The 26164-nt window shown below is 43.0% G+C and overlaps 1 protein-coding gene across 2 annotated transcripts in view; it reads left to right on the forward strand.

Annotated features, from left to right (window-relative positions):
• Nucleotides 1-26164, forward strand: part of MMP24 (matrix metallopeptidase 24) — a 51302-nt gene that overhangs the window by 18561 nt on the left and 6577 nt on the right. For both annotated transcript variants that reach the window (XM_080558813.1, XM_080558814.1), the window contains exons 5-7: nucleotides 9249-9410; nucleotides 22832-23046; nucleotides 25576-25714. In XM_080558813.1, coding sequence (XP_080414939.1) covers nucleotides 9249-9410; nucleotides 22832-23046; nucleotides 25576-25714 — 516 coding nt within the window. The remainder of the gene's footprint in view (nucleotides 1-9248; nucleotides 9411-22831; nucleotides 23047-25575; nucleotides 25715-26164) is intronic.

Genomic DNA, 26164 nt, shown 5'->3' on the forward strand with positions numbered 1-26164 from the left:
AATTTTTGGTGACAGAAGGAAAACTGCCACCAAAACTTCAACCCTGGATATGGGGAGAGCAGACTTCAGGCTGCTCAGGAAACTAGTTAGTAAGGTCCCTTGGGAAACTGCGTTTGAAGGCATTGGTGTCCATCAGTGCTGGTCAGTCTTAAAGCAGTGCCTCCTAAAAGCACAGGATCAGGCAATTCCGAAATACCAGAAGTCAAGCAGGCGGGGCAGAAGGCCAGTTTGTCTGACCAGGGATCTTCTTCTGGAGCGTAGGCACATAAAGAAAGTGTATGGCTGTTAGAAGCAGGGTCAGGCAACATGGAAGGACTACAGGGACATTGTTCACCTTTGTAGGGAGAAAATTTGTGTGGCCAAAGCCCAATTAGAGTTGAAGCTGGCCAGGTCTGTGGGAGACAGTAAAAAGGGCTTTTTTTTAAATATGTGAACAAAAAAAGGAAGAACAGAGAAAACATAGGTCCACTACTTGATGGGGATGGTCACCTTACAAATAAGGACATAGGCAAAGCAGAGACATTTAATGCCTTCTTTGCTTCTGTCTTCAGTGCCAATGATGGGCTTCGGGACTCAGGGTGTCCTGAGCTGGAGGACTGTGATGGTGGGAATGATAAACTCCCAGCCAACCCTGAACATGTGCGGGATTTGCTGCTCCACCTGGATCCATACAAGTCCATGGGTCCAGATGAGATTCATCGCAGGGTGCTCAAAGAGATGGCTGACATCATCGTGGGACCTCTCTCAATTATTTTTCAACAGTCTTGGGAATCTGGAGTGGTCCCAGTTGACAGGAAGCTGGCAAATGTTGTGCCAATTTTCAAGAAGGGCAAGAAAGAAGACCCTGGTAACTACAGGCCTGTCAGTCTCACGTCAGTGCCTGGTAAAATTATGGAGAAGATTATCCTGAGTGTTACTGAAATGCACCTGGGGGACAGTGCAGTCATTGGTCCCAGCCAACATGGGTTCATGAGGGGTAGGTCCTGCCTAACAAATTTGATTTCCTTTTATGATAAGATCACCCATCTTGTTGATCAAGGGAAGCCAGTTGATGTGATCTTTTTGGATTTCAGTAAAGCTTTTGATACAGTTTCCCATAGGATCCTACTGGACAAAATGTCCAGCATACAGCTAGGTAAAAACATCATGTGATGGGTGAGCAATTGGCTGACGGATAGGGCTCAAAGGGTTATGGTAAATGGGGTTACATCAGCCTGGCAGCCAGTCACCAGTGGGGTTCCCCAGGGCTCCATTTTACGGCCAGTTCTTTTCAGTGTTTTCATAAACAATTTGGATGTAGGACTGGAGTAAATGGATGTAGGACTTTGAGGAAATTTGATGGGAGGACTAAACTGGGAGGAGTTGTTGACTCTGAGGATGGAAAGGCCTTGTAGAGAGATCTGGACAGACTGGAGAGCTGGGTGATCACCAACCGTATAAAGTTTAACAAGAGCAAGTGACGGGTTCTGCACTTGGGAAGGGGCAACCCTGGCTGTACGTACAGACTGGGCGACGAGACGCTGGAGAGCAGCCCCGCAGAGAGGGATCTGGGGGTTGTGGTTGACAGCAAGTTGAATATGAGCCAGCAGTGTGCCCTGGCAGCCAGGAGGGCCAACCGTGTCCTGGGGTGCATCAAGCACAGCATTGCTGGGTGGTCGAGGGAAGTGATTGTCCTGCTCTACTCTGCGCTGGTGCGGCCTCACCTCAAGTACTGTGTGGATATTTGGGCACCACAGTACAAAAAGGATGTGAAACTGTTGGAGAGTGTCCAGAGAAGGGCTATAAAGATGGTGAAGGGCCTAGAGGGGAAGACATACGAGGACCAGCTGAGGTTACTTGGCGTGTTCGGCCTGGAAAAGAGGAGGCTGAGGGGAGACCTCATCGCAGGCTACAGCTTCCTCATGGGGGGGAGTGGAGGGGCATGTGCTGATCTGTTTTCTGTGGTGACCTGTGATAGGACCTGAGGGAATGGAGTCAAGCTGTGACAGGGGAGGTTCAGCTTGGATATCAGGAAAAGGTTCTTCGCCAAGAGGGTGGTTGTGCACTGGGACAGGCTCCCCAGGGACATAGTCATGGCACCAAGGGTGTCAGAGTTTAAGAAGTGTTTGGACTATGCTCTTAGTCATATGGTCTGAATTTTTGGCTAGACATGTGTCTACCCTTTTGGGTCCCTTCCAACTCAGGATATTCTATGAATAGGCATTCAGGGAGACAATAAAGGAAAAAGAGGCGACTTGAAAAAAAATCTAGTTGCAGTCAGAGGTGGATTTCATCAGCATTGAAGTGACACCTGATACTCCAGATCTTGACATCACAACCAAGCAGCAAAGTTGGCAGTTGTTCTTTTTTTTTTTAAACATTTCTCTTCCTCCTGTTTCTGAAGAAGAGCACAAGATTTCAAAGACAGTTGAACCAGTATAGCCTTCTCCACCAAAATCTACCGAAAATACCACTTTGAGGGGGAATGTCTCTTGCAACCCAGTTGTTTTATTTCTCAGTCCCACTCAGTCTTTACAGCTCCATCATGAACCTTCTGTGCCAGGGGAGGACAAAGACAATAAGAGGTTTCATGTCCTAAGTAGAGAAACATCTTCTTTGTGGCAAAGAGCTCCTTTCATAACTCCCAGAACAGCATCGGCAGCAGGAGTTAAAATCATTTCAGGATGGGCTGGTTGGCAATAAGAATCCCAAGTAGTGTAGGCTGGTTTGTATCTATACTGCCTATGCCAGGTCTGTTTGGAGCACACTGGGCCAGCCTTCTGACTATTTCAGAGTTCTCGTTGTTCCCAGCTGCGTTAACTGTCTCTAGATCTTACCGTTTGCAGTAAGGTAGACTTCGCATCCCTTGGACTTCCACTTTCTATCTTCATCAGCCACAACTGTGTAAACAATATAGCTTGACTCTTTTGTTTTATTATTTTACACATACTTAGCTTTTAGTATTTCCTTTTTCCTTGAAAAATGGAAAAATAAATAAAGTTCTGTTACTCATTACAATTTTTTCATTTTTTTTAAATAAAAGCAGCATAGCATCTTCTCAGTACTGATGGAGTGAAAGTTCTATGTACATTTTCTGTGTTCTTATGAGTAATGAGTATTTTCCTTTTCTTTACCATATGTTCTACCAGATTAGCCAATGCTATGCTAATAAAATTTCTATAAAATGGAATAGGTCTTTTTTAAAAAAAAAAAAAAAAAGGTAAAAACCTGAAAGTTTTGTGTTCCATACCATTTACAAATTCTGAGTGAAAAAGATAAAATGTCTACTGCTGACTGACTTCTAATGAGTAACAGAGGTCATTTGTGTTCAGAGTAGACAAAAAATCCTTTCTCATGAGTTACAAAGATGTGGGGGCCGGGAAAGAATTAATTTACAGATCTGTATGATACAAAAGGCAAATATGGGCTTTCACTTTGGGGTCAATCATTTTTCAGTAACAGTTTATTTAATTATAAGCTATGCATAAATCTGCACTTGTGGAAGATATGGGAAGAATTTTTTTAAGCAGAACATTCTTTCTTCTTCCCATGTCTGTCTACTGAGCCAGCTGAAAGCAGTTACTGCTTCCCCTCTCCCTGGGTGTCCACTCTTGCCTTCATATCCTTTGGTCAGTTACGGTGTTACCACTCCAGAAAAATATTTTATATTTTTCCTGTGAATTTCTACAGGAGAGTGTTCTCATCTGTACTAAGTCAGATAAAGCACAGCTTGCAGCATTAATTAGGTCTGTAACACCACTAACAAACATAGTTTGCACACTCCCTTTTGGAGCCAATAAGGCAAACTGCCTCTCTTTTGTGCTGATTTTTGTGCTGAGAGCATCTCAGATCTTGTATGAGTTAATACTGCAGTTGCTCAATGCGTTTACACTGCAGACAAGAAAAGTTAAGAGTCAAATTGTCCTTATTATAGGGGACATCTCTTTTAGCAATCTGAATTAGTTAAGTTTGTTAGATAACTGTTGTGCAATTTCTTTCAAGATTGTATATCACTCTCTATTCTTTCTCCAATGAAGCTGTCTTAAAAGTTTTCATTAAATCCCTAAGATGTATCATATTCATTGCTAAATTTACAACTGTAACAGTTTATTAATAAAATGAAGCTTATTTTTCTTTTTAAAGTGTATTTTTTCCTTTCCAGATTGAAGAGCTGTTTTTCACATCCCTCGCCTGATACAATCAAATGGTAGAGCAATATCATCACTTCTTCAGGGTCTTTATGTGCAAGACTGAAAGCTTTTCTCGAGCAGAGCATGTTGTGGAGGTGAATGGAGGAGCACAAGACAAATTGCATGTTCTTCTGTTTGACAGTTCAGACCTAACAGCTCAGGTCTGTAGATGAAAGTACCAAAGCATAGCTTAGAGTAGCCCTAAAGCTTCTTTAAGTTGTGCTTGGAAAACAGTTGTTGGACTTGATATGTGTTTTAAAAGCATGTTAAGTTAATGCCATCTTTTCTGTAATTATGGTATGCATGGTATTGTCACAACCAATGGTTTGACTTCTTCAGTATTGTTTCTACTTTAATAAAATCCCAAAATATAACCTTCGTATGTCTATTAATTGTCTGAGTAAACTGCAAAAAGTAGATCAGGGTTAGCATGATGATGCAGTTGATAAAATATAAAACTGACAAGATAAAGATCAGAGATACACAGTTGCTCTGGTATTCTTAACCAGATGTACAGTATTATTAAATAGTACTGCTGCTGTCTTACAAGCTCTGGATTTACACTTCATTGTGCTAGGTGCTCTACAGAGTCTACCTATGCTCATTACAGCTATATGTACAGCTATCATGTTCAGTGGTAAATACTGATAGTAATATAACTATTTGCATAATAGTAGCCCTGGGAACTGTTATTGTAAACTGATAGGCATTTAAATAAATGGTTTTTGCTGACCTACAGAACTTGAACACCCTAATATGCAATGCATTTCGTAGGCAAATGTTTTTATATGAATGTTGGTAGTTAAAATGAATAAAACTATAAAAGAAGGCACGTGCTAGCAGTTTAATGAAGACCTTTCCCAGGATGTCTCTTACCTGATTTAATAGCCATTTCTCCAGCTGAAGATGCAAATAAAAGAAGCATGAGTGGTGGAGTACACGTCTAGAAGGAAGATCATTCATAAATCATTCACAAATCTGTTTGTGTCTGTAGTGTTTTTTGTGTTGTTGCAATAAAACCATGGGTTTCTTATCTCTTTAGGAAAGGGCGGTATCTTATAAACAACTGGAGATTGCTTAACCAGAGAACTGGTTTTGATATGTGTCTATATTGCAATTTATCTTAAATCAGTCAGTTAAGAGGGGGTTATTCTGAACATATATTTAGATATCTTCTAGTTATGAAAATTCAACTTAAATTTACTTCTAAAGTTGTGTGTATTCTTTTTCTGGTGTATGCATGGAGAGTAATAGAATTGTTAAACCAAATGTATAATACTCAATTTCTTAACCTCTTTTGGCATGATGATAATGAGCAATGCTTTTATATTGTTGCAGGTGGGCGGTGAGATATAACTTTATCTGGTGATAGCATGGTTTTTGTAAGGAACACGCACCAACTTTAAAGCTACTTTAACTGTGTTTATTTATGTTTTAGCCTAGCAAATCAAACTATTTCACTCAGTGAGCCAACTTACAAAACTGCCCCCAGTCTTGGGGGTTTATCCTCTATCTGGTAATTTTTAGTGAACTTTGGGATGCCTCCTGAGAATCAGGAAGGAGACACTTCAGGCAGGTCTCTGACCAAGCAGATTTTATGGTACAAATTAGCAAAAAAAGTTTTATTTCTCTGGAAAGCTCTCACTGCAAATACAAATTAAGGGTAGCCAGTTCCTTCTTCACCCTGCTTTATGACACAGGTGGCTGGTGTATACTGAATACAAGTTTAGTTTGTTCTTGTTGGTTTGGGGAGACAGGGACTGAACAGGAAATTAAGGAGCTTTATCTGATTGCCTGATCTTTCTGTATGACCAGAAGAGTATCAAGCTAGACTAATGGTCCTCCGTCCTGAGTTTTGCTCCAAAAAGATGGACATTAATAAAAGAGTACTATTCAGACAAAAGCTGTGCAGAACATAGCCAGAGACCTTACTGTGTATTCAAGAACTGACAGAAACAATCTGAGAGGTCCAGGCTTCTTTGAAGGCTGCTGCAGATCAGCTAAATTTCCACACAGTAATGGGTAACAGTGCACAACGAGACATTGCAAGTCCAACCTAAGGGTGGAGATAGGACCACCATCAGGCAACAATTTCAAAACTTGATGCTTTCTTTTTAAAGTAGATCATAGCCCACCTTTTGAAAAGGAAAATGAGCAATATGTTCTCTTTCATGTTGTGAAATTCCCTACCTTTTACAATGATAAAGAGGACTTCTGCAAGTTTGCAGATGATGTACAGTTTTGAGGGGTGGTTGATACACCAAATGGTGATGCTGTCATTCAGAAGAACCTCAACAGGCTGGAGAAATAGGCTGGCCAGAGCTTCATGAAATTTTCCTCAAAGAGGAAAGCAAAGTTCTGCACCCAGGGAGGAATAACCCCAGGTACCCCATACATGTATGAGAAAGTAGCTTTGCAGAGAAGGGTGTGGGGGTCGTGGTGGACACCAAGTTGAACATGAGTCAGCACTGTGCCCCTGCAGCACAGGCCAACAGCATCCAGGGCTCCATTAGGAAAAACATTGCCAGCAAGTCAAGGAAGGTGATCCTCTCTTCTCAACAGTGGTGGAGGCGTTGTGATGCATTGTGTCCATCTGGTGTGTTGTGTCCAGTTCTGGGCTTCGCAGTACGAGAAACTCAAAATTCAAAACCCAACTGGATACAGTCCTGGACAACCTTCTTTACTTGACCCTGCTTGAGTTGGGGGGTTTGGACTAGACAATCTTCAGGGGTTCCTTCCAACCTTGACCATTCTATGAGTCTGTGCAATTCTGTTTTCCAATTGTAGAGCGGGCTGGTATTTGTTTTGGGCAGAAACGAGTAATTGAAGGCTATTAAAACTGAATTTAAATGAAGATAGTATCAGATATTATGCTCCTGATAATGCTTAGTGCAGTCTATGTAGAGGCAAGGGACTTACACAGATTTGTATGCAGACTTACAGAGAGGTAAGTTCTAGACATGCTGTCACTACAAAGACTCTTTAGATACTTCAACAAGGGATAGAATGCCACCAGTTTGGTGAGGAGAGTGTCCAAGCACGTAGCATGGGCACAGCCCTCTTCTCATTAAAGTCAGCTCTCTGCTGAGTGGCCTTTAGTTGGAATCCCATGTGTGAATAGTTGTGGCAATGAAAATTATGTTTTCACAAGCATTTAAGTGATACAGGTAACTAAGTCCTTTTAATTGTCAATAGGACCTTGAGTCTTTTAATCACTTTTGAACATTGGGCGCATTTTCTAAGCTTGAATATTTTTGAAAACTCATGAAGAATGATCGGTCCTCCAAACTTTACTATGAAACTACTTAATGAATTTTATAACTAAGATGTTGAACATTTTATTGACTTGTTCTGCACACATCAAATTTTCCAGCTATGGATGAAAAAATACAAAAAGTAAGTCCCCATTTGGATTTCTAGAATACAGAAAGTCTGCTATTTTAAATACATATATGGCTAGATTTTAGCCCACCTATTTCTTTGGATGTTTGTATTTGAACAAATGTATTTGAACATTTATTTGAAATGTGTATTTTAACATGGCAAGTGCATATTCCTTCCAACTCAAATGTTCTGATGATTTAACCATTTTGGTGTGGTATGTATAACCAGATAAACATTATTTGCTATTTACTTTTGGTAAGATGTCTTGAGATGCTGGCAAAGTACCCTGCTCTGAAGATTTGCAGGCCCCTGATTCTATGTTATCACATTTTCTTGGATTACATGAAGCAAAAAGCATTTAAAAAGTGGAGATAGTTCTACACTAATCACTGTTCTACACTCTTTTCTGGGGAAACTGGGAAAGCTCCTGTCTCAGGGACACCTCAGCCATGAACACAAATCTGAAGATTGTTGCCTCTCTAAGATAGGTGTGGTTTGAAGATGCATGAAATGGAGATGTGCAGTTTGGAGATGCTGCAAAGCATCCACTGAGCTGCCACCACCAACCGTGTTTTCCTGTGTCTGATTGCCAATGCTCTTGGTCTGTGCCTTGCAAAAACAAACAAACAAAAAAAAAAAACAGAGAAGGCCAATTCAACAATTCAAGCAGGGGGAAGGGCTCAAGCATTTTATTGACAGGGAAGCTCTTCATTGTCGGCTGTGTCTTCACCACCTCACACAGACATTGCTTGTGTCACATCCCATGTCAAGATGCCCTCAGGACATCCAGGGACCACTCTAGATCAAGGAGATGGGGGGCCCAGATCCATGGGGCTGAAGAGGAGTATATGTCTGTAACAGAGAGCTTAAGGTACCCCAAATTCACCCTTCTAGCAGATAGGGCTCCTCAACCCTTTCTTTTCCTGTCAGGAACATGTTCCTTCTCTTCTCCATCCTTCTCTCTCCTGCCTTTGAGATTCAGCCGAGTGTCACCAGCCTTTTCCTGTGTGGCTCTGCCAGTGCTCACCTTCTCCTGCTGACATGGCAGTGCCAGGAGTCTAGCAAAGCAAAGCACACTGAGAGAAGCCTGTGCTAGAGGAGATGGGGCTGTCCCTTGTACCACAAGTATGTGGTGGTGAGTGTTAGCTCTAGTCTTCTGTGTCCCGCCTCCTCCCTTCATCAGCCTGGCTGGTGCATTACAGATGTCCCTTAGGATTTGGTGGTCCAGATCAGATCAGAGGACAGCACGGGAGCAGCCAGAAGGGGTACCAGGTTCCCTTCCTGCCATATGCCTTTGCTGATTAGCAGACTGGCAGCGCTCTCACCTTTCCTGGCAGCACTGGGATAAGGAAGCCATAGTATCTGAGCTGCCTATTTTATTGGCCATTTTCTGTAAACTCTACAGAAGCGTCTACAGCCAGTACCCATACACTCCAGGCAGCTGCCTGTTTTAACTGCTCTGAAGGTGCTCCATGTGGCCATTGGTTAGGAGTCTCCCGCCCATTCTGTGATGATGACTGTTAAAGCCACACAGACTTCCAGGACGAAAGCCATCTCCAGGAGTTGACACTGACACTGTGACTTGCTGTGCAGTAGGATAGAAAAGCAGTTGCTTCTTACGTGATGAGCAAGCAGGGCTTGGGATTGTGTTGAGCTATGGCTGCATACTAAACCAGCTGTGCCTTCCTTCCACAGGGAACGATCTCTTCCTGGTCGCAGTCCATGAGCTGGGACATGCACTGGGTCTGGAACACTCCAATGATCCCAGCGCTATCATGGCTCCTTTCTACCAGTACATGGAAACACACAACTTCAAACTGCCCCAGGATGACCTCCAAGGAATTCAGAAAATCTATGGTGAGCAACACTATCCACTCATCTATTTACACTGAGCCTGAGTGTAGCAAGTAGTTTACAGATGCAAACAGGCAGCACTCAAAATTTTTCCAGTCAGGATGGATTTCCTGCTGTGGCTTAATGAGACCTGTTTAAAACCCTTAATCCACAGACAAATATCAGATGATTGTTCCAGTGGCAATATCTTTGCACAGGTCAGGATAACCAATGATCTCACTGCTGCTTCATCCCTCACTCTGTCTGTAGTATCAAGGACCAGTAAAAAGGGAAATAATGCCAATTGCTGTACCCAAGGGTTGTCTGTTAGGAACAGCCAGCACAAATAGAGGGGAAGAATGTGAAGAGCCTGGAATATCAAGGAAAGTAAAAAGTATTTATGCCACCTTTTTTTTTCTCCATATACAGAAGGTAGGGAAAAGTAGTTTGGATCCACTCAGGGAACACTTCTTTTAGTCTCCTGCTGAAATAAAAGAACATCGTTGTACAACATGCCACAAAGTTGTGGGTCAAGGAAATGAGAGAGAAAAGAGATGGAGGGATTATGGGAAAAAGCCAAGGGGTTGGGGATGATATGGCACCATGTGATAGGATCATGGATATCAAGGTATGAGGACAGGGATTTCAGAGCGGGTTGGCTGGAGGAAACTGGGAACAGGGGGAGATGCAGGTTTGAGGAGCCTCTGTTGAGGGCAGGCTGAGCTAGAAGATGCTCGCTGTGAGGCTGTGAGGCGCTGAATCTTATGTAGTCCATGGTAGTTTGTGGACAATGCTTTGTCAAACATGCCTGATTTCTTTCCTTGAGGAAAGTACAAGTTTATCCTTACATTTACCCTATGTAGCTATGCAATATTCACAGCTGTATAACAGCTGAGTAAAATACTAGCTCCCAGTACCATTAGAGCAGATATTATATGAATTAGACATAGGAAAAAGAAAAAAAAAAAAAAGAAAACTTGTTAGATGGTTGTCAGTGGGAAATCATCACAGAAAGCTGGTGTTTCTAAGGGATTGCTGCTGGGGTCAGCAGCAGACCCAATACTAGTCAGCCTTTACATGAATAATCTGCTGATGAATTTTAAATTGCTGCTAATAGAATTTGTGCCAAGACCTGTAAGACTCTAAAGAAGTACAGAGAGACTTCAGAGATCTAAACTGTATGTCAATTGTTTTAGTTTGTTTTTTTGTTTGTTTTGTTGTGTTTTTTTTTTTGGTGACTGGAATGAGATTCATTTATCCAAACGTAGACATATGGCCATGTCTCTGTCTGGACTAGTTTCCCTGACTCCTGTCTAGGCAGTGGGAAAAAACAAGCATTTGTATGAGTGCAGTTCATCCTCTCTGTAAGGCAGATATTCAAGTAAAATCCAACATTTAAAATAAGATGGCTTGAAGTACACCCAGGGGGAGCTGGCTCTTTCCATTGGTGCAACTGAAGATTTCTCTTCAATGTTCATTAACAGGATGAGGTTGTATGGCAATTGTCGAGTGGTGTCATTTAATTATGCATACTTAACACACACTAGGTACACAGATATTCTGGATGACAGAGACTCTGCATGGGTTTGAAATAAAGTGCTGGGGTAGCAGGCATTAAAGCTTCATTAAATATTATACCTAAGCTTTCATTTCTGAAAGCTGCTATAATGTCACTACACTGTTTCTATTTTGAAATACTGATTTACTTCCTGTGAATTAGAAAGGGGGAAAAAAACTTAATATCTGACAATGAAAGTGCAATCAAGAAAATATGACTGGTTTCTCTATTTTCAGATACCTTTTTGGAAAGGAAACAGATGAGGAATTGACAGCCGTATTTCTTCCACATTTGTGGTTCAAGCCAATATCAGTACAGCTCAGGCAGGGCCCCAGTGCCCAGGGCTGGGCTGCAATGGGGGTCCTGAACCCATGGATGGGGTGGGCCTGGAGATCATGGATGAGGCTGGTCAAGGCCAGTAAGGCCTATTAGTGTCCTTTGGGGGCCGACAGTTTGTGAGAGCACTGCATGGCCTCTTGTGCATAGCTGTAATGGAGCAAAGAGCTCAGCACTGTACTCCCTATGGCTTAACGCCACCACTAGACTTCAAATTAGTTTTCACTTACCTAGTGACTTTAAACCTTAGCCAACAACTAAGTTTAAGATTCTCCTTATGCAATATAATATGCTTAAAATTCAAACTCATGTTGAAAAAAACACTATGAATGAATTACTATCTGGTGCAAGTAGTAATCAGGAATGAGTTTGTTGACTATCATGAAATCATGAAAGGCTTATCTCTGAGGTCTGTGAACTGAAGTGCATTGGGGTTGGTGTTGCTAGTTGTAGAGATACCCAGCCCTGCAGGGAGAAGAAGGAGCAGCTTCTGCTTTAGGATCTTTGCTTCTCCAGCAAGAGATTTCATCCCTTAGCACAGAGTTCTGGTCTGGAAACTACAGATTAGTTTAAGTCTAGGTCTTACTCTTATGGGTCACAAAGAAAAGATGGAAGATGCAGGTTTATGTTTCTCCCTGGAACAGGAGATATGAGAACAAATCCTTTCATCGGAGTGCCTTAGAACTGAGAAGGGCCTGCTGAAATATCTTTCTTTGTAGCTTTAGCAGGAACATTCAACTAATGTGCTTTATTTCCACAATGCCAATCTGCCTCATCTTGCCTTGAGGATGCCAAAAACTTGCCTATCAAGCACCTATCCAAAAAACAAAATGTCCTGCTTTGACACTTGACAATGTGATGCTTTGACATTTTCTACAGAGCAGCAGCATGTGCTCAATACATATTATGTAGGAGCATGCTATGCAAAAGTCATAAGTCATAAGTCAAAATTCAATATCATAGAGCTAATGCATTGCATGTAGCATCCTTTTTTTAAAACATAAATTCAACTAAAATCTCCCAATTTGTCATTCTACTGAATTTGCTAGAACAAAGACCAAGGCTCTACTGAAATTTAAGTTCACTTTGTCTTCTTTTGACAATGATGCACTTCAAATGTGTTTTTATGTTGTATCTCTATTTTCTATCCATTAGAAAAGTATTATGTCTAAGTCTCTCATACAATGATCTGTTGCATGATTAAGTTATTTTCTGATGGATTTATTTCAAAACTCACCTGGAGAGACAGCAGGTGATAGGAAATCTGATTTGTGCTTTGCTCTGGTTGGTATAAGGTCAATGTTTAAAATGTTATTTCCATTTATGAGCTAATGATGAAAGGGGCAGCAGCTCACCATGCGTGACAGAGTGGGCTGTAAAACAAGTCAGCAGGATTTCCATCTTCTAACAGGTGCTTTTTGAAGCTTGTGCCTTGACAAAAAAAGGGAAATGCCATGACTGTTGTTTGTATGTCTTTTTCAGAAAGATATCTCCCACTGTACTTTTGTGCCTGTGTTATGAGTGGCATGGCCAGGAAGGAATTAAACTGGAAATAATACTAGTATGTAGGTCCTTTGGATATTCAGTTAAGTTGACTGCCTCTTTTACTTGTTCTAGTGTTGAAGTCAGGGCTGCATGCAGATACCACGCGGATGGAGAGAGGAGGCATACTCAGCCATAGCATTGTCACATAACCTGAACTGATCATCTTTCAACACTGTTTCTTCTGTTCTTCATGTCCTGCTTTAAGCACCGTTTTGCAGTGGGCTGTGAAGCAGCCTCTCATATTAGGAGTGACCCTCCTAACACCATGCCTGGGGTACAGAGAGGTCAACTTGAGGTGCAGAAAAAACTCGTATCTATATGGATACTTGAAGCTGGTAAACCAGGCCATTACCTTCAAGGGCTTTTTGAAGCCTAAGGTCACAAAGGAAAGGTCTGCTGTCCACTCAAAGACAGACCGAATCATTAAGCCTGGAGACAGCCTCAAGGATCTCAATGCTCCCAAGTCCTGCTGAGGACGTTAGCCTCACACATTTTTTCCACAGCCCAAGAGAAGATCTCCTAGTCAGTGCATGTGCTGCATCCCATGAGGGCTGAAGTCTAGGGTGGTAGTGAAAACCCTGCCAGTGGCTGTCCAAGGAACAGATTAATCACCACTGGACAGTGCCACCTCTGACATCCAGGTATAGATGATCAGCAGATCCTGAGCAAGTAGCACCTTCTTCTGGTCCCTTTACTCCTGTGCAGCAAGCATAGGTTTCACAACTTAACTCACCTTTTTCCCAATGGCTTCCCATAGAGCAATCCTAGATCCATATAACCTACATTTATGTGTGAGATGGCTTGTGATGAAACAGCAGAAAGACCTGTTGCAAAAGGCTCTAAGCTCCATGCGGCCATACTGCATTGTGAGCAGGACCATCAGAGCAAGCTTTGCTGTCATGCAGGATCTAGAAACATTCGTATTAGGACCATTTTCTGATAATGGCCTCTGCAGGTGGTAAGAGTATGGAGTAACACCGAAGACCCCTATGTATAGAAGATGATTTTAGTGATTGTGAGACAGAGAAGCATGTTGTGCGTGATGGATTTGCATGCCTATAGTGTATCTCCCCATGCCAAATGATCAGTAATGACAGTCCTCTGCAGCACTGTGATGGATGTTCATCTCCTGAAGGACAAGTACCAGAAGACAGAATTTGAAAGGGTAATTTTCACATGCAGAAATGAAGTACCTACTCTGAGAGATCCCAGCTCTTGAGGACAGAGTGATTCTCCCTGTGACTGCTCATTCCATCTAGAGCTTCTGCTTTGCAGGGGCAAAGAAGGTGAGTTTCTGTGCTTGGTGAGCAGGTGGATGAGCAGTGGCAGGGACAAAGGTGGTAAGGTCCAGGTGAGTTGGAAGCAGACTGCATGCTACCTTACAGGTGAGCCCAAGGTCACACAGTTCTCAAAATCCAAATGCACTGCGAGCCCTAGAGTCCCAGCAGTGTGGGCTTCAGAAACATCAAAGGCCACACAGATGCTGCCACTGAGATCAACTGTTGTGAGATGTTCTGCTTATACTAAGGTATTAGTCCTCAAGACAGTAGTACAGAGGTTTCCAAAAATGTTCATCTCAGTATTCCTTTGAAAACCTGTTACCATCTCTCCACTTCATTGGCAAACTGACAATACTATTTTCTTTCAAAGCAAAGAAGATGAACAGTTTTTTTTCACTGTGTCATAAAAGAACTAAGGCATGCAGCTGATCAGCTGGTAGTATTATCTCTCCCTGTGTTATCTGTGCTGGAAGACTGACTGGTAATGGTAGAAATAATAGTGCTGCTTTTATTTTCTCTCTCTTTTTTTTTTTTTGATGGTATGATTAATCCTGTCTCCTTGCACTCTTGCACTCTGTTGAGTGCAGAGAATAGAAACAAACTGTATCCTCATTCCCAGTGACCCTCTATCCCGTGTACTTATGCAGCAGCAGCACCCAGAAAAGCAATTGAAATGAGCATCTCTTTGAGGACTTAGGGGTTTCCTATACTATCATCAGCCTTTCTACAGCCCCACTTGTGTTCTTCTAGCATCCCTGAAACAACACAAAGTGCTAGAGGATGCTCCCAGATCTGGGACTTTTAGATCCGTGCTCCACAGAGGGCAGGAGAAGGACAGCATTTGTCAATAAGAGAACTGAAAAGATCTGCCATGGTTACACATCTCTGGCATGCTACAGAAATACCAAATTCTTTCTCTCTTTTGCTTCCCTTTATGTTCACCTTTCCTTCTTTCTAGCGACTCTGTTGGATCCGGAACAAAACATCGGATTCCACCTCTGGTGCATCCACTGAGTCTCACCTGCTATACACCAGCTCTCCATTCCCATTCTTCCAAAATGCAGGCAGGGAGTAACCGCCTGGTCCCCTGTGGTATCCCTGAGGCCCACATGACCCATGGAGGTCTCAGCCATGATGCAGGGACTCACCCGCAATCACGCTGGCCCTGGAGCTGCACACCTTGGGCTTGAGAGGAGGGAGCTGGCCCACACTGACTAGCTGTCCCCTGGCAAAGCGGGGAGCACCCTTCTTAGGAGCTTTCTCAGCTAAAGGAGGAGCACTGCTTTATGGTATGGCTGGGCAGGAAAAACTTCTTTCATCCTACAGATTTTTCTGAGTACAAAAAAATGCTTTGTTTTGAAGTGGAGTGAATGTCAGGCTTCTTAATGTTTGTTTTTTTTCCAGAGGGAAACTGGGCTGCAGGCACCACATCTGGAGCATCTTGCAGAGCCCTAAACTCTCATCCTTCTTCTGCCTAAGGTCAGCCCAGGAATTTTGGACCCACTTTTATTGACCCCAAAGCAGAGAACTCGAATGCAAGGTGAATCACCTTGTTACACAGACCAGGAAAGCATTTCTTTTTGTTTAGAGCAAGGATTTCAGCCATGGACTCCTGTCTTCCAGGCAAGTGCTCTGTCACCTACCTGGGTATCAGTCGGTCATTCAAAGGACGTCTGTAGAAAGGGCGTGAGGAACCCTTCCTGCCACCTAGTGATGCTCACAAGGACCCAGCTGCCCAGCTGCTGGGTACACTGTGAGTGCTGGGGCTTGTTCTGCAGACTGTAGTGCACTTTACCAAAGACATCCAAACTAGCTGAAATTATCCAGTTCCCTTTAACTGCTGAAATTTAACTTCAGAAGAGCAAAGTGCTCTATGGACAGGATTACTAGGAGAGCAAGGGAAGTGAGTCCTTCCTGAGTGCTGAGCTGTTGTGGGTGGACCATCTCTCCTCCCTGAGATAGCTCGTCGGCAACTAGCTCATTTAATATGACCAGGGACCTCTCTCCACTGCTGTGGGGTCTGCAGAGCATCCCAGTGTGTTTCTCTCACTCTCCCAGGCTCCTTTGGATCATACATTTTGATTTTCACCTGAAGAGCCTTTCCTTTGTACCTGCATAGATGGCTAAGTCCTGAAAAAACATGTACCTCACTGTTTTACAACCCTAACTTCCCTGTATTTTATTCAAAAGCCTAACTTCCTGGCTGTAGTCCTGTTGGTAGTCTTATTCCTGGAGTGAATATTAAGAGAATAAAGAAATACCTTTGTTTGCAGGTGGATTGTTCTCTCCCCTGACCTGAAATAAAGGATGTCCTCTGCACTGGCAGGCTTGGAGAGCCGCTTGGCTCACGCAGAGCTGGCCCTGATGGATGCCAAGCCGTGCAGGATGCCTCCAGGCGGGTGTTGTGCAGTTGAGGGAACACTCTGTCAATAGCCGGGAGGACAGTACGATTATATTTTGTCCTCAACTATCGACACAGTGGCTCCTAAATGCCTCCTCTCTCTGTGTTATCTTCACAGGTCACCTTGGTATTCAGATGGTCTGCGACAGAGGAAGCATGAAGGGAGGAGGCTAAGTGCCAGTGGCGGAAGTCACACTCCGAAGGTGATCTGCTGTGACCCAAAAGCTTTCTGACTTTTTTTTTGCCTTGGTTGTGATAGAGAGGAAGAAAGTCTTCTTCTCCACACAGTGTCTGTAAACTCCCAGCAAGGTGCCTCCCTGCAGAGCAGAGTTTCTGGCTCCAGGGGGTTTCTTGCCTGCTTCTTGTGTGGGAGTGGCCGTAGGGTCAGCCCCAGGGGAGGGTTTGGCCCTGGTGCTGGAATCACACACAATAACTAGGTGCAGACCCGATGACCGGGTTCAGGCTCAATTGCAGACCCAAGCAACAGCCTCTCACTTAATTTTCTCTCAATGAGATTTGCTCTGACTGATTCTCTGAAGTTGCTTGGAAATGTAGTGATAGAGGCTGTGATTTGTGTGCAATACTGCCTAGTTAGTCATATCAAGGGTGGGCATAATCAGTTTCCACAATAAATACCAACGTGCCAGCATCTGTTAAGTAACTCTTTGTTCACGGTCATCTCTGCTGCTCATAAAGCTGTTATATCCTGCCCTTAGCCATCTATTTTGAAGGCAGGTTACAGTCATGACACTAATGTAATAGCAATGATTGGCAAACTATATAGGGTCTATTCATTCTGCTTTTGTGCCAGGTTGGGCTCCAAAAGTGGCTCATATCTTACAAGAGAGCATCTTTCTTCAGCAGTGCGCAGGCTGTGCTGCTGCTTTCCATCCCTCTAACTGTAGACCAAATTTCAGTCACATCTTAGAATTTAATTAAAGCCTTTAAGAGTTGCAGGTGCTATTTTAACTTTCTTCTTCACTACAGAAGACTGTGACTTTCGGCACATAAGCGTTAGAGAGTTGAATGTGACTGCTGTCCTGCAGCACGGGTAGGGTAGGCTGTAGCCTGGTGTACGAGTGGTCCTTGCTTGTGAATCTGAGCCCTTGGTGTAAAAGAAAAAGCACCCCATGTAAACCTTCATCCCCATGGGAAGGCCCTCAAGCCATCCTTTTGCCCAGCCACATTCTGTACTCCAGAGACCTGCCTTTAAAGCATCTAAGTGGGGCATCTCACTCATCTTGTCCCTTGTTTAGGGAGAAGAAAACCGAAGCCCAGGGATGCCACCCCTGGGCCCGGCACCTTGAAGTTAGGTGTGGCAGCAGTCAGTGCTGACATCTGTGTATTTGATTGTGGATCAAGGCCAAGCACCTGCTCAGAAAACCAAACTACAAGAATGGCCTCTCGCGTTGGGAAAGTGGGAAAGATGAACCAATTCAAGTTCTCCAAACCCCAGCTGTAAATGAAAGGCAGTACTTTTAATTCCTGGGGTACCTTTTGGGTGGAACAGTTTTACTAAAAATTGCAGTGAGCTTTTCATTTCTGTCTTTCTCTCTTTTTAATATTAAATATGCTTAAAAACTAGCATAGTTTGAACAGGAATGAAGTATGGATACATGCTACACAGTAGATGACACAAGATGGTTTCTTAGTCCTTCCTGATGCTGTAAATCTGTGAAACAAGAAAGAGATTGTTTTTACTAGCTGCAGTCACAAATATAGCTACCGGGTGTCCAGCAGCAGGTATACCCTGCAAATCTTTGAAACTGCTGAAGCTGGAGTCCACAGCTTCTCTCTGCACTGCACATCCCCTTGTCCCCTCTCATTGTGCACATTGCTATTTCGTTCTTACATAGCTCTCTTTACTCTAGGAAATGAAGCAGTTTTATTTCCTCTGTTACACTTCTGGTCTTTTTCATAGTGGTATAGAAAGCATTTGGGCTGGAAGGGTTCTCCTGTGTCTCTAGTTGGAGCTCCCACCTGTAGCAGACTTTTGCCAACACTACTTGACTCCATTCATGGCTTTCTCTAGTGAACCCTGAAAGCCTTCAGGCTGGAGAGTCCACCAACATCTTTGGGCAATTTTTCCCAGTGCTGCTCCACCATCCTGTCTTGCTGCCTTTCTGCCTGTCACAGTACCTATCGCTAGTCTGAATGCTGAACCAGAATATCCCATTCCCAAATTGTCTGATTTTGCAGTGTTGCCTGTACTCCTATAGTTCTAATCCATTTCATTAATGCTCTGTTTTGTTATGGTTTTGATTCATTCCATGACAATTCAACTGTTCTGACAATTTAGAGATACTCATCTAAAAACAGACTGTTTTGTTGTGTTTTTTTTTAATTATCTCTGTAAACAGGATTTACATGCCGTAAAAAAACCAAACAACTGTATCTTTAATTCATTGAATCTTGAATACCTCCAATGATTGATGAGACATTAAATTTATAGTATATGATTACAACACTGTAGTCCCTATTCCGCACCATATATCAGCTTATGTGTCTTTTTGACCTGTCAGACACATTTAACATTAGTGTTTTTAGATACTATTCCTGTCTCAGCCTTTTTTGCTTTGAAAGAGAGTTTTAAAATATTTTCATCTCTTCATCTTATTACAGTCATCTCTATAAAACTGTATTCTTGCTCTCTTCTCTCAAAGTGTGGATTTTTTGGCTTATTATTTCTGGAAATCCAGAATGGCTGTTGATTTCAGCATTTCTGTCCATTTGCTGTGTCTGAGAAGCAGAACAGCCCAGACTTGGCATTCGCTCCCTTTCTCGCTATGGGTCTTTCCATCAAGCAGTTTGAATACAGCACACACATACATAACACAGTGATTTCTTGGGTCCCTCCCAGACAATTCCCTCTGGCAGCAGGTGTTCCTCTCTGCATTGCAGACTGCTGCCCATCTCACCCTGTTTAAAGGCAACAGTACTCCTTGGAGCCCTCCCTACAGTCATGCTGTGGATTTACTTCTAGCTGCTCCTTAAAATACAGGGATCTTTCCAGGTGTAGACTTTGTGCTGAAACAGTCGGTGGTCCTCCACAAACTACCGAATAGGTGTCTTAAGAAAATACTCCACCATATCAATTAAACTGGCAACCAGAGAAACTTTTGTGATCCATCCATGGCAATAGAAATGCATCTTTGATTTGGTCAGCACGTTAGCCTCTTGCAGAGTGAGGAACAAATAACTACACCTCTGTTGCGCTATTGTAGCAACATGCTGCAATCTCGTTTAGAAAGGTGAACTTTGCAGCAGTCTGCTGGCACAGGAATCCAAACAAGATTTTGCAACATATTTGGGCAGACAAAACAGGCCTCCAGTTTCCTGGCCCATTTAATTTGTCAAAGCAAGAGCTGAAGACCGTGTTCCCATGTCACAGCTGAACAGACCAGAACTCTGGCCTTCAGTGTATGAGATCAGCCTGGGACCTTTCCGCATTCCCATCCCTTCCTCTGGCAGCATGTCCCACTGTACCAACTCAGTCCTACTTCCATGAGCTTTCCAGCCTAAATCAGAAGTGCCACCTAGTGTGTAGCTCATTGCCGGAGTTGCTTTTGCACATACTTCACATGACAATACGTTGCCTATGGCTGTATTAGCAAACAACATCTATGGCTGTTAGCAAGAAAAGTACTATCACATCTGTAGATGCAGCAGTTATTTAGGGATGGTGTTATAGAGTGCTGAGGACTTGACACTTACACTGTAAGCACTGGGGGGAATGGGGTTACTGCGGATTATCTCTAGCCTTTCCCTGTGATGCCCATTTGCAGCTGCAGTATCCTAGATGTGCTCCTGAAATGCATTTTTCAAATTTAGCTTCATCCAAAAATAATTTATTTAATGTGTTTTGATGTGAACCAAGGCACAGATATTGAAAATGATTGAGAAATTCTCTTCAAAAGTACACACCTGAGCTCATTGGAAACACTAGTGTAGATGCACCCATACTGACCCATCCAACAAGAGGGGGGGCACTAATCCTGTTGGCTCCTATGACAGGCAGTACCTGGAAATCTTTGCTGCATACCAGTTGGGGAAAAATTCACAGATCATCAGCAATAGCAGTATCACAGTTTGGGAACTTGATTTAAGAGAAATTTATGGCCTGCTAAGATACTGGGCACTGACCAGCTAAGAATGGAGGAGAATGAGAAATATAAGGTAACAGTGTAATATTTTTATTCATTTAATGTAGGCAAATTATCTCATAGCTTTCCAAGAATAATTTTACACAGAGAATCCTCATCTAAAGAGTTTCCATGAGCAATATTCAATGTCTTTTATCACAGTTCTGGAGTGAAAGTAAATAAAAACAATTGTTATTAAAAATTAGATATGGCACAAAATACCACATGGTAAGGACAAGTCATCTTACAGAAATACAGTTATCCATTTGCAACACTTTATAAAACAGCTGTAAGACTTAAGTTTCAAGATCTCAAAACCAAAAGACATTGTAGCAACAGATGGAATCGGTCCATTCAGCTCATTAAGGGAACTTTAAAGTTCATCCTTATCAAGATCTATAAACACTTAAATGTTGAGAGACTAGAGATAGAAAAGGAAAAAAAATACCGAATCTAAACCTGCACAAATTCAGACAGTAGGTCAGACAGATTTCAGAAGTGACAGGGCTTAATGACTGGAACAATTTGTGCGTTACATATTTTATGTAATGTCTTGAAGTTTGTAAAGTTTGAAGACTTGAAGCCCAAATGAGATGTCTCTTCCTGGAAAATATGCTGTATCTGCACCAAAAACACTAGACTTGTCACGGGATTCACAGCTGGAGGTTTCTGGCCTAATTCTGCAGGAAGTTGGGCTATAGTATCTGAGTGGCACTTTCCGAACACAACATCCATGAAACCTATGGACATAATTCTTGTTAGAACCTTAATAACAATTAAATGTGATGACTTTCTCTGATGACTTCTTTGTCACTATCTGTGATGATTTTCACTGACCCAGTCACCCTTCTAGGACATGTTAAGCACTCGTTCATTATAGGAACCCTTTGAAAACGTAACATTTAAGATCTAAGTTGATATGTGAGCTTGGAGACCCAACTATGATTTTAGGCACCATAGTTCAGAATGTTCATCTGCAAAACTGTTCTGATCCCACAGGTGCGTAGCCTCCATGAGTATCTAAATCCTTACTAGTAGATTCCTTCTCTGGGTTTGGGCAAGATGCTCATACACAACAGGATAGCTCCTCTTGCAGTGGCCTGTGAGGACAAGCCTCACCCAGTACAATAATATGGCTGATGTGAAGCACATCAGTGCTTGAACCCCCTAAGACAGTGAGACTGATAGCAGTCAGACCCAGTTCTGCCTGGTGATGGAAGTTTTTTTCCTGCAATCTCTTTACATAGCTGCTTAAAAATCACTTTTCAGAAAGAGATGGAAACCATAATCCATGTCAATAAACAATCAAATCAAATCCTATTTGATTACATCAAATGTAAAACTTGCCAAATCTCTTGCTTCTTGTAGCCTTTTGTTTATTGTCATGCTAACTTGGTGCTATCTCTGAGAAGCAACATGAAATCTTACCATGATTTTCTTAATTAGGTATGGACCAGATTCTATCACTGTTAATGAAATTTTCCTGTGGGACAATCATTTCAAAAGCAGACCTTAGCTCCAAGTCTCAGCTGCTTATATTTATTATAGTTCTTTACATTCTTGCAGCCCTCTAAGATCCCCAGAATAATCTGGGTAAGGATCAAAGGGAAGAGCTGTGCTTGTAGGTGGGGCGGGCATCATCTGAATGACAGAATGAGAGGAAAGGCCCTTATCACAGTTGTTCGTTGGAGTTCCTATGGTGTTCTGAAGAGGAAGATTAGTGACTAATCTGCAATAAAGTAATTGCCTTCTAATTTCTAAATTCTTCTGCAGTTTCCCTTAGTTTGCAGCAGTATCTTCAGTATAACTTTGTTCTGGTTGTTGTTGTTGTTATGGACTAATAAACATTTCTGTTCAACGGCTATTACCTTTAATTTCATTTGGGAATGTGATTGGTGTGCATCCTCCTTTTATCTACAGCCTCCTTGGAAAGACCTACAAAAACATACTGTCTCTTCTTCAGTTCTTATCCCTTGTTTGTTTTGAGACCTCTTTCATGTGTATATACATCTTGTTCTGCTTCCCATTTCTAGGGAATGATCTCTTATGTGTATATAGTTCATAAAGAATATATACGTTCCTCACAACACACTTCATCCAGCCTGTTGCCTTTTAAAACCTGAGGAAAGCACAGAAAATCCAAAACTGCCCACTTCACTAAACATTTTTCTTTTCAATTCTAGGTCCTCCTGTTGAGCCCTTGGAGCCAACCAGGCCTTTACCAACTCTTCCTGTTCGCAGAATTCACTCCACTTCGGAAAGAAAACATGAGAGACAGCCACGACCTCCTAGTCCTCCTCTAGGTGACAGGCCATCTCCTCCTGGCATGAAACCGAACATCTGTGATGGCAACTTTAACACTGTGGCTCTCTTTAGAGGAGAAATGTTTGTTTTCAAGGTACTAAAAATTCTTGCTTATCTCATGGATGGCTTTCTTTAGTTTCATTACTGGAAAAGATGAATAAAAGTATAAGGTAGTTACCATTACATTTGAAATGTCTCTAAAGGTAGCTCTGTTCCTCTGAGGCTGATAAATGAGAAACATTAGAGGGAACTGTAAGCAGACTGGCTTTGTAATATTTTGAAACGATGCCTAATGGGATTTACAGACTAAACAGAATTTTGGTGTCTGTGCACCAAAAAGTGAACTCATCAGTCCCATGTCAGTGCCTGGTAAAATTATGGAGAAGTTGATCCTTGAAGTTCCTGAAGCGCACCTGGGGGACAATGCAGTCATTGGTCCCAGCCAACATGGGTTCACGAGGGGTAGGTCCTCAAACAAAAAAACAAATTTGATTTCCTTTTATGATAAGATCACCCATCTAGTTGATCAAGGGAAACCAGTCGATCAAGGGAAACCAGCTGATGTGATCCTTTTGGATTTCAGTAAAGCTTGTGACACAGTTTCCCATAGGATCCTACTGGACAAAATGTCCAGCATACAGCTAAACAAAAACATCATGTGATGGGTGAGCAATTGCCTGACGGATAGGGCTCAAAGGGTTGTGGTAAATGGGGCCACATCTGGCTGGTGGATGGTCACCAGTGGGGTCCCCCAAGGCTCCATTTTAAGGCCAGTCCTCTTCAATGTTTTTATAAACGATTCAGATGTAGGACTAGAAGGTGTTCTGAGCAAATTTGCCAATGACACTGAACAGAGTTGTGGACTCTGTTCAGGGTGGAAAGGCCTTGCAGAGAGATCTGGACAGATTGGAGAGCTGAGCGATCACCAACAGTGTAAAGTTTAATAAGAGCAAGTGCCAGGTCCTGCACCTGGGACGGGGCAACCCTGGCTGTATGTACAGACTGGGCGACGAGACACTGGAGAGCAGCCCCGCAGAGAGGGATCTGGGGGTTGTGGTTGACACCAAGTTGAATATGAGCCAGCAGTGTGCCCTGGCAGCCAGGAGGGCCAACCGTATCCTGGGGTGCATCAAGCACAGCATTGCTAGGTGGTCAAGGGAAGTGGTTGTCCCGCTCTGCTCTGTGCTGGTGCGGCCTCACCTCGAGTACTGTGTGGATATTTGGGCACCACAGTACAAAAAGGGCGTGAAACTGTTGGAGAGTGTCCAGAGAAGGGCTATAAAGATGGTGAAGAGCCTAGAGGGGAAGACATACGAGGACCAGCTGAGGTCACTTGGCCTGTTCAGCCTGGAAAAGAGGAGGCTGAGGGGAGACCTCATCATGGTCTACAGCTTCCTCATGAGGGCGATTGGAGGGGAAGGCACTGATCTATTCTCTTTAGTGACTAGTGATAGGACCCGCGGGAATGGTGTCAAGCTGAGGCAGGGGAGGTTTACGCTAGACATCAGGAAGAGGTTCTTCACTGAGAGGGTTGTCGCACACTGGAACATGCTCCCCAGGGAAGGAGTCACTGCACCAAGCCTGTTGGAGTTTAAGAAGCGTTTGGACTGTGCACTTATTCACATGGTCTGAATTTTTGGGTAGACCTGTGCGGTGCCGGGGTTGGACTCGATGATCCTTATGGGTCCCTTCCAACTTGAGATATTCTATGATTCTATGATTCTATGAACTGGACACATCGGCAGAAAATTCGGAGACCATTAATCTGAGAGAGAAGCCACCCTTAAAGACAGAAAGCAATGCTAGTAACAGACAGGGATTAAGCCTCGTGGCCTCCAGAGATAGCATACACCAAACCCTGGGCTTCAGGGAATACTCAGCATACTTGCAGCTCTTGGGGATTTTGAGTCAACCTTGCTCATAAAGTGCAGCCAGGGAAGAAGAGGCTTTGCTCAAAGACCTACGTTAGATCACCTTGCATCTGGAAAACCATGGTCCTGCTCCCAAAATACCCAGAGCTTTCACTCTGCCCACTGGGTATGAATGTGAAGTGGGAAATATGGAAGGTTATTAAATGCACAAAACACATCAGCCACAGAAAATGTCTGAATTGAAAATTGTTGAAGGCCGGGATGGTATTTGGAGAAGTATCACAGACTGTCCTCCTCTTACTCTTCCCTGAGCATCCACTATGGCTTTAACTAATGATCTTATATCTACAGGGATATTTAATAACTCCTTTGTGCCTATGGATGTTGTGTGTTTCACACAGTCACCGAGTGGCATACACTGTATGGCTGTCCTAAGGTCAGATAGTTGAGCAACAGCTCTCCTGGGAGGTCATTACACTTAAAACTGTAAACTTGCTTCCCCCTGCTTCTTTTTCTTCTCCTTCTGTCCACCCTTTTTCACAGTACCAATAATCATCTTGTTACCCTTTTGGCTGCCATCTCCCTCATGAAGTGCTTCCCTCACTGGAATTGGTGTTGGGCAGCATTGGAGCTCTCATCCAAACCAGGACTTCTACCTTTAATGGCTACAGGCTTAGGCATGGATTAGTAGTGCTTGATGCCAGATCGCAAGATGACAGTACTCAGTCTGAAGAGCTTTCTGATTTTCTCAGGATCGCTGGTTCTGGCGTCTGCGCAACAACCGGGTGCAGGAAGGATATCCCATGCAAATTGAGCAGTTCTGGAAAGGCCTTCCCGCAAAGATTGATGCAGCCTACGAGAGGTCTGATGGAAAATTTGTTTTCTTCAAAGGTACAGTATATTTCAGTATGAGCCTGCTACACCTGCTTCGCATCACACAATTAAAGCATTAAGATGGTGAAAATGGGTTCACTGAATCCCTGTCCTTTTCCAAGGGGGCACTTCCAGCAACCAAAGTTTCCTGTTCCACTAACGAACTTATCAGCTTTGATTTCAAATCAAAGAGGCAGAAAAGATGTGTCATTGCACAGCAGAACTAGCACCTCTCCTTGCTCATTTGCCAAGTGCAGACTGCTGCAGAACAGTGCAGATCACTGGTGCTGCGCGGCCTCCTGAGGCTTTACTGCTAGCCTATATACCATCGTATTCAGGGACAGATCTGCTCTCCTGGGTCACAGTCTGCTACAAAGGGAGTTCAGTGAGTCAGTCAGTTGCAACTTGGGTTGAAAGTTCAGCTACAGGACCTCCTGCAGCCTTGAAAAAATCTCTATCCACATGCAG

Source organism: Anser brachyrhynchus, assembly GCF_964034855.1.
Source record: "Anser brachyrhynchus genome assembly, chromosome: 16".
Classification (NCBI taxonomy): Eukaryota; Metazoa; Chordata; class Aves; order Anseriformes; family Anatidae; genus Anser; species Anser brachyrhynchus.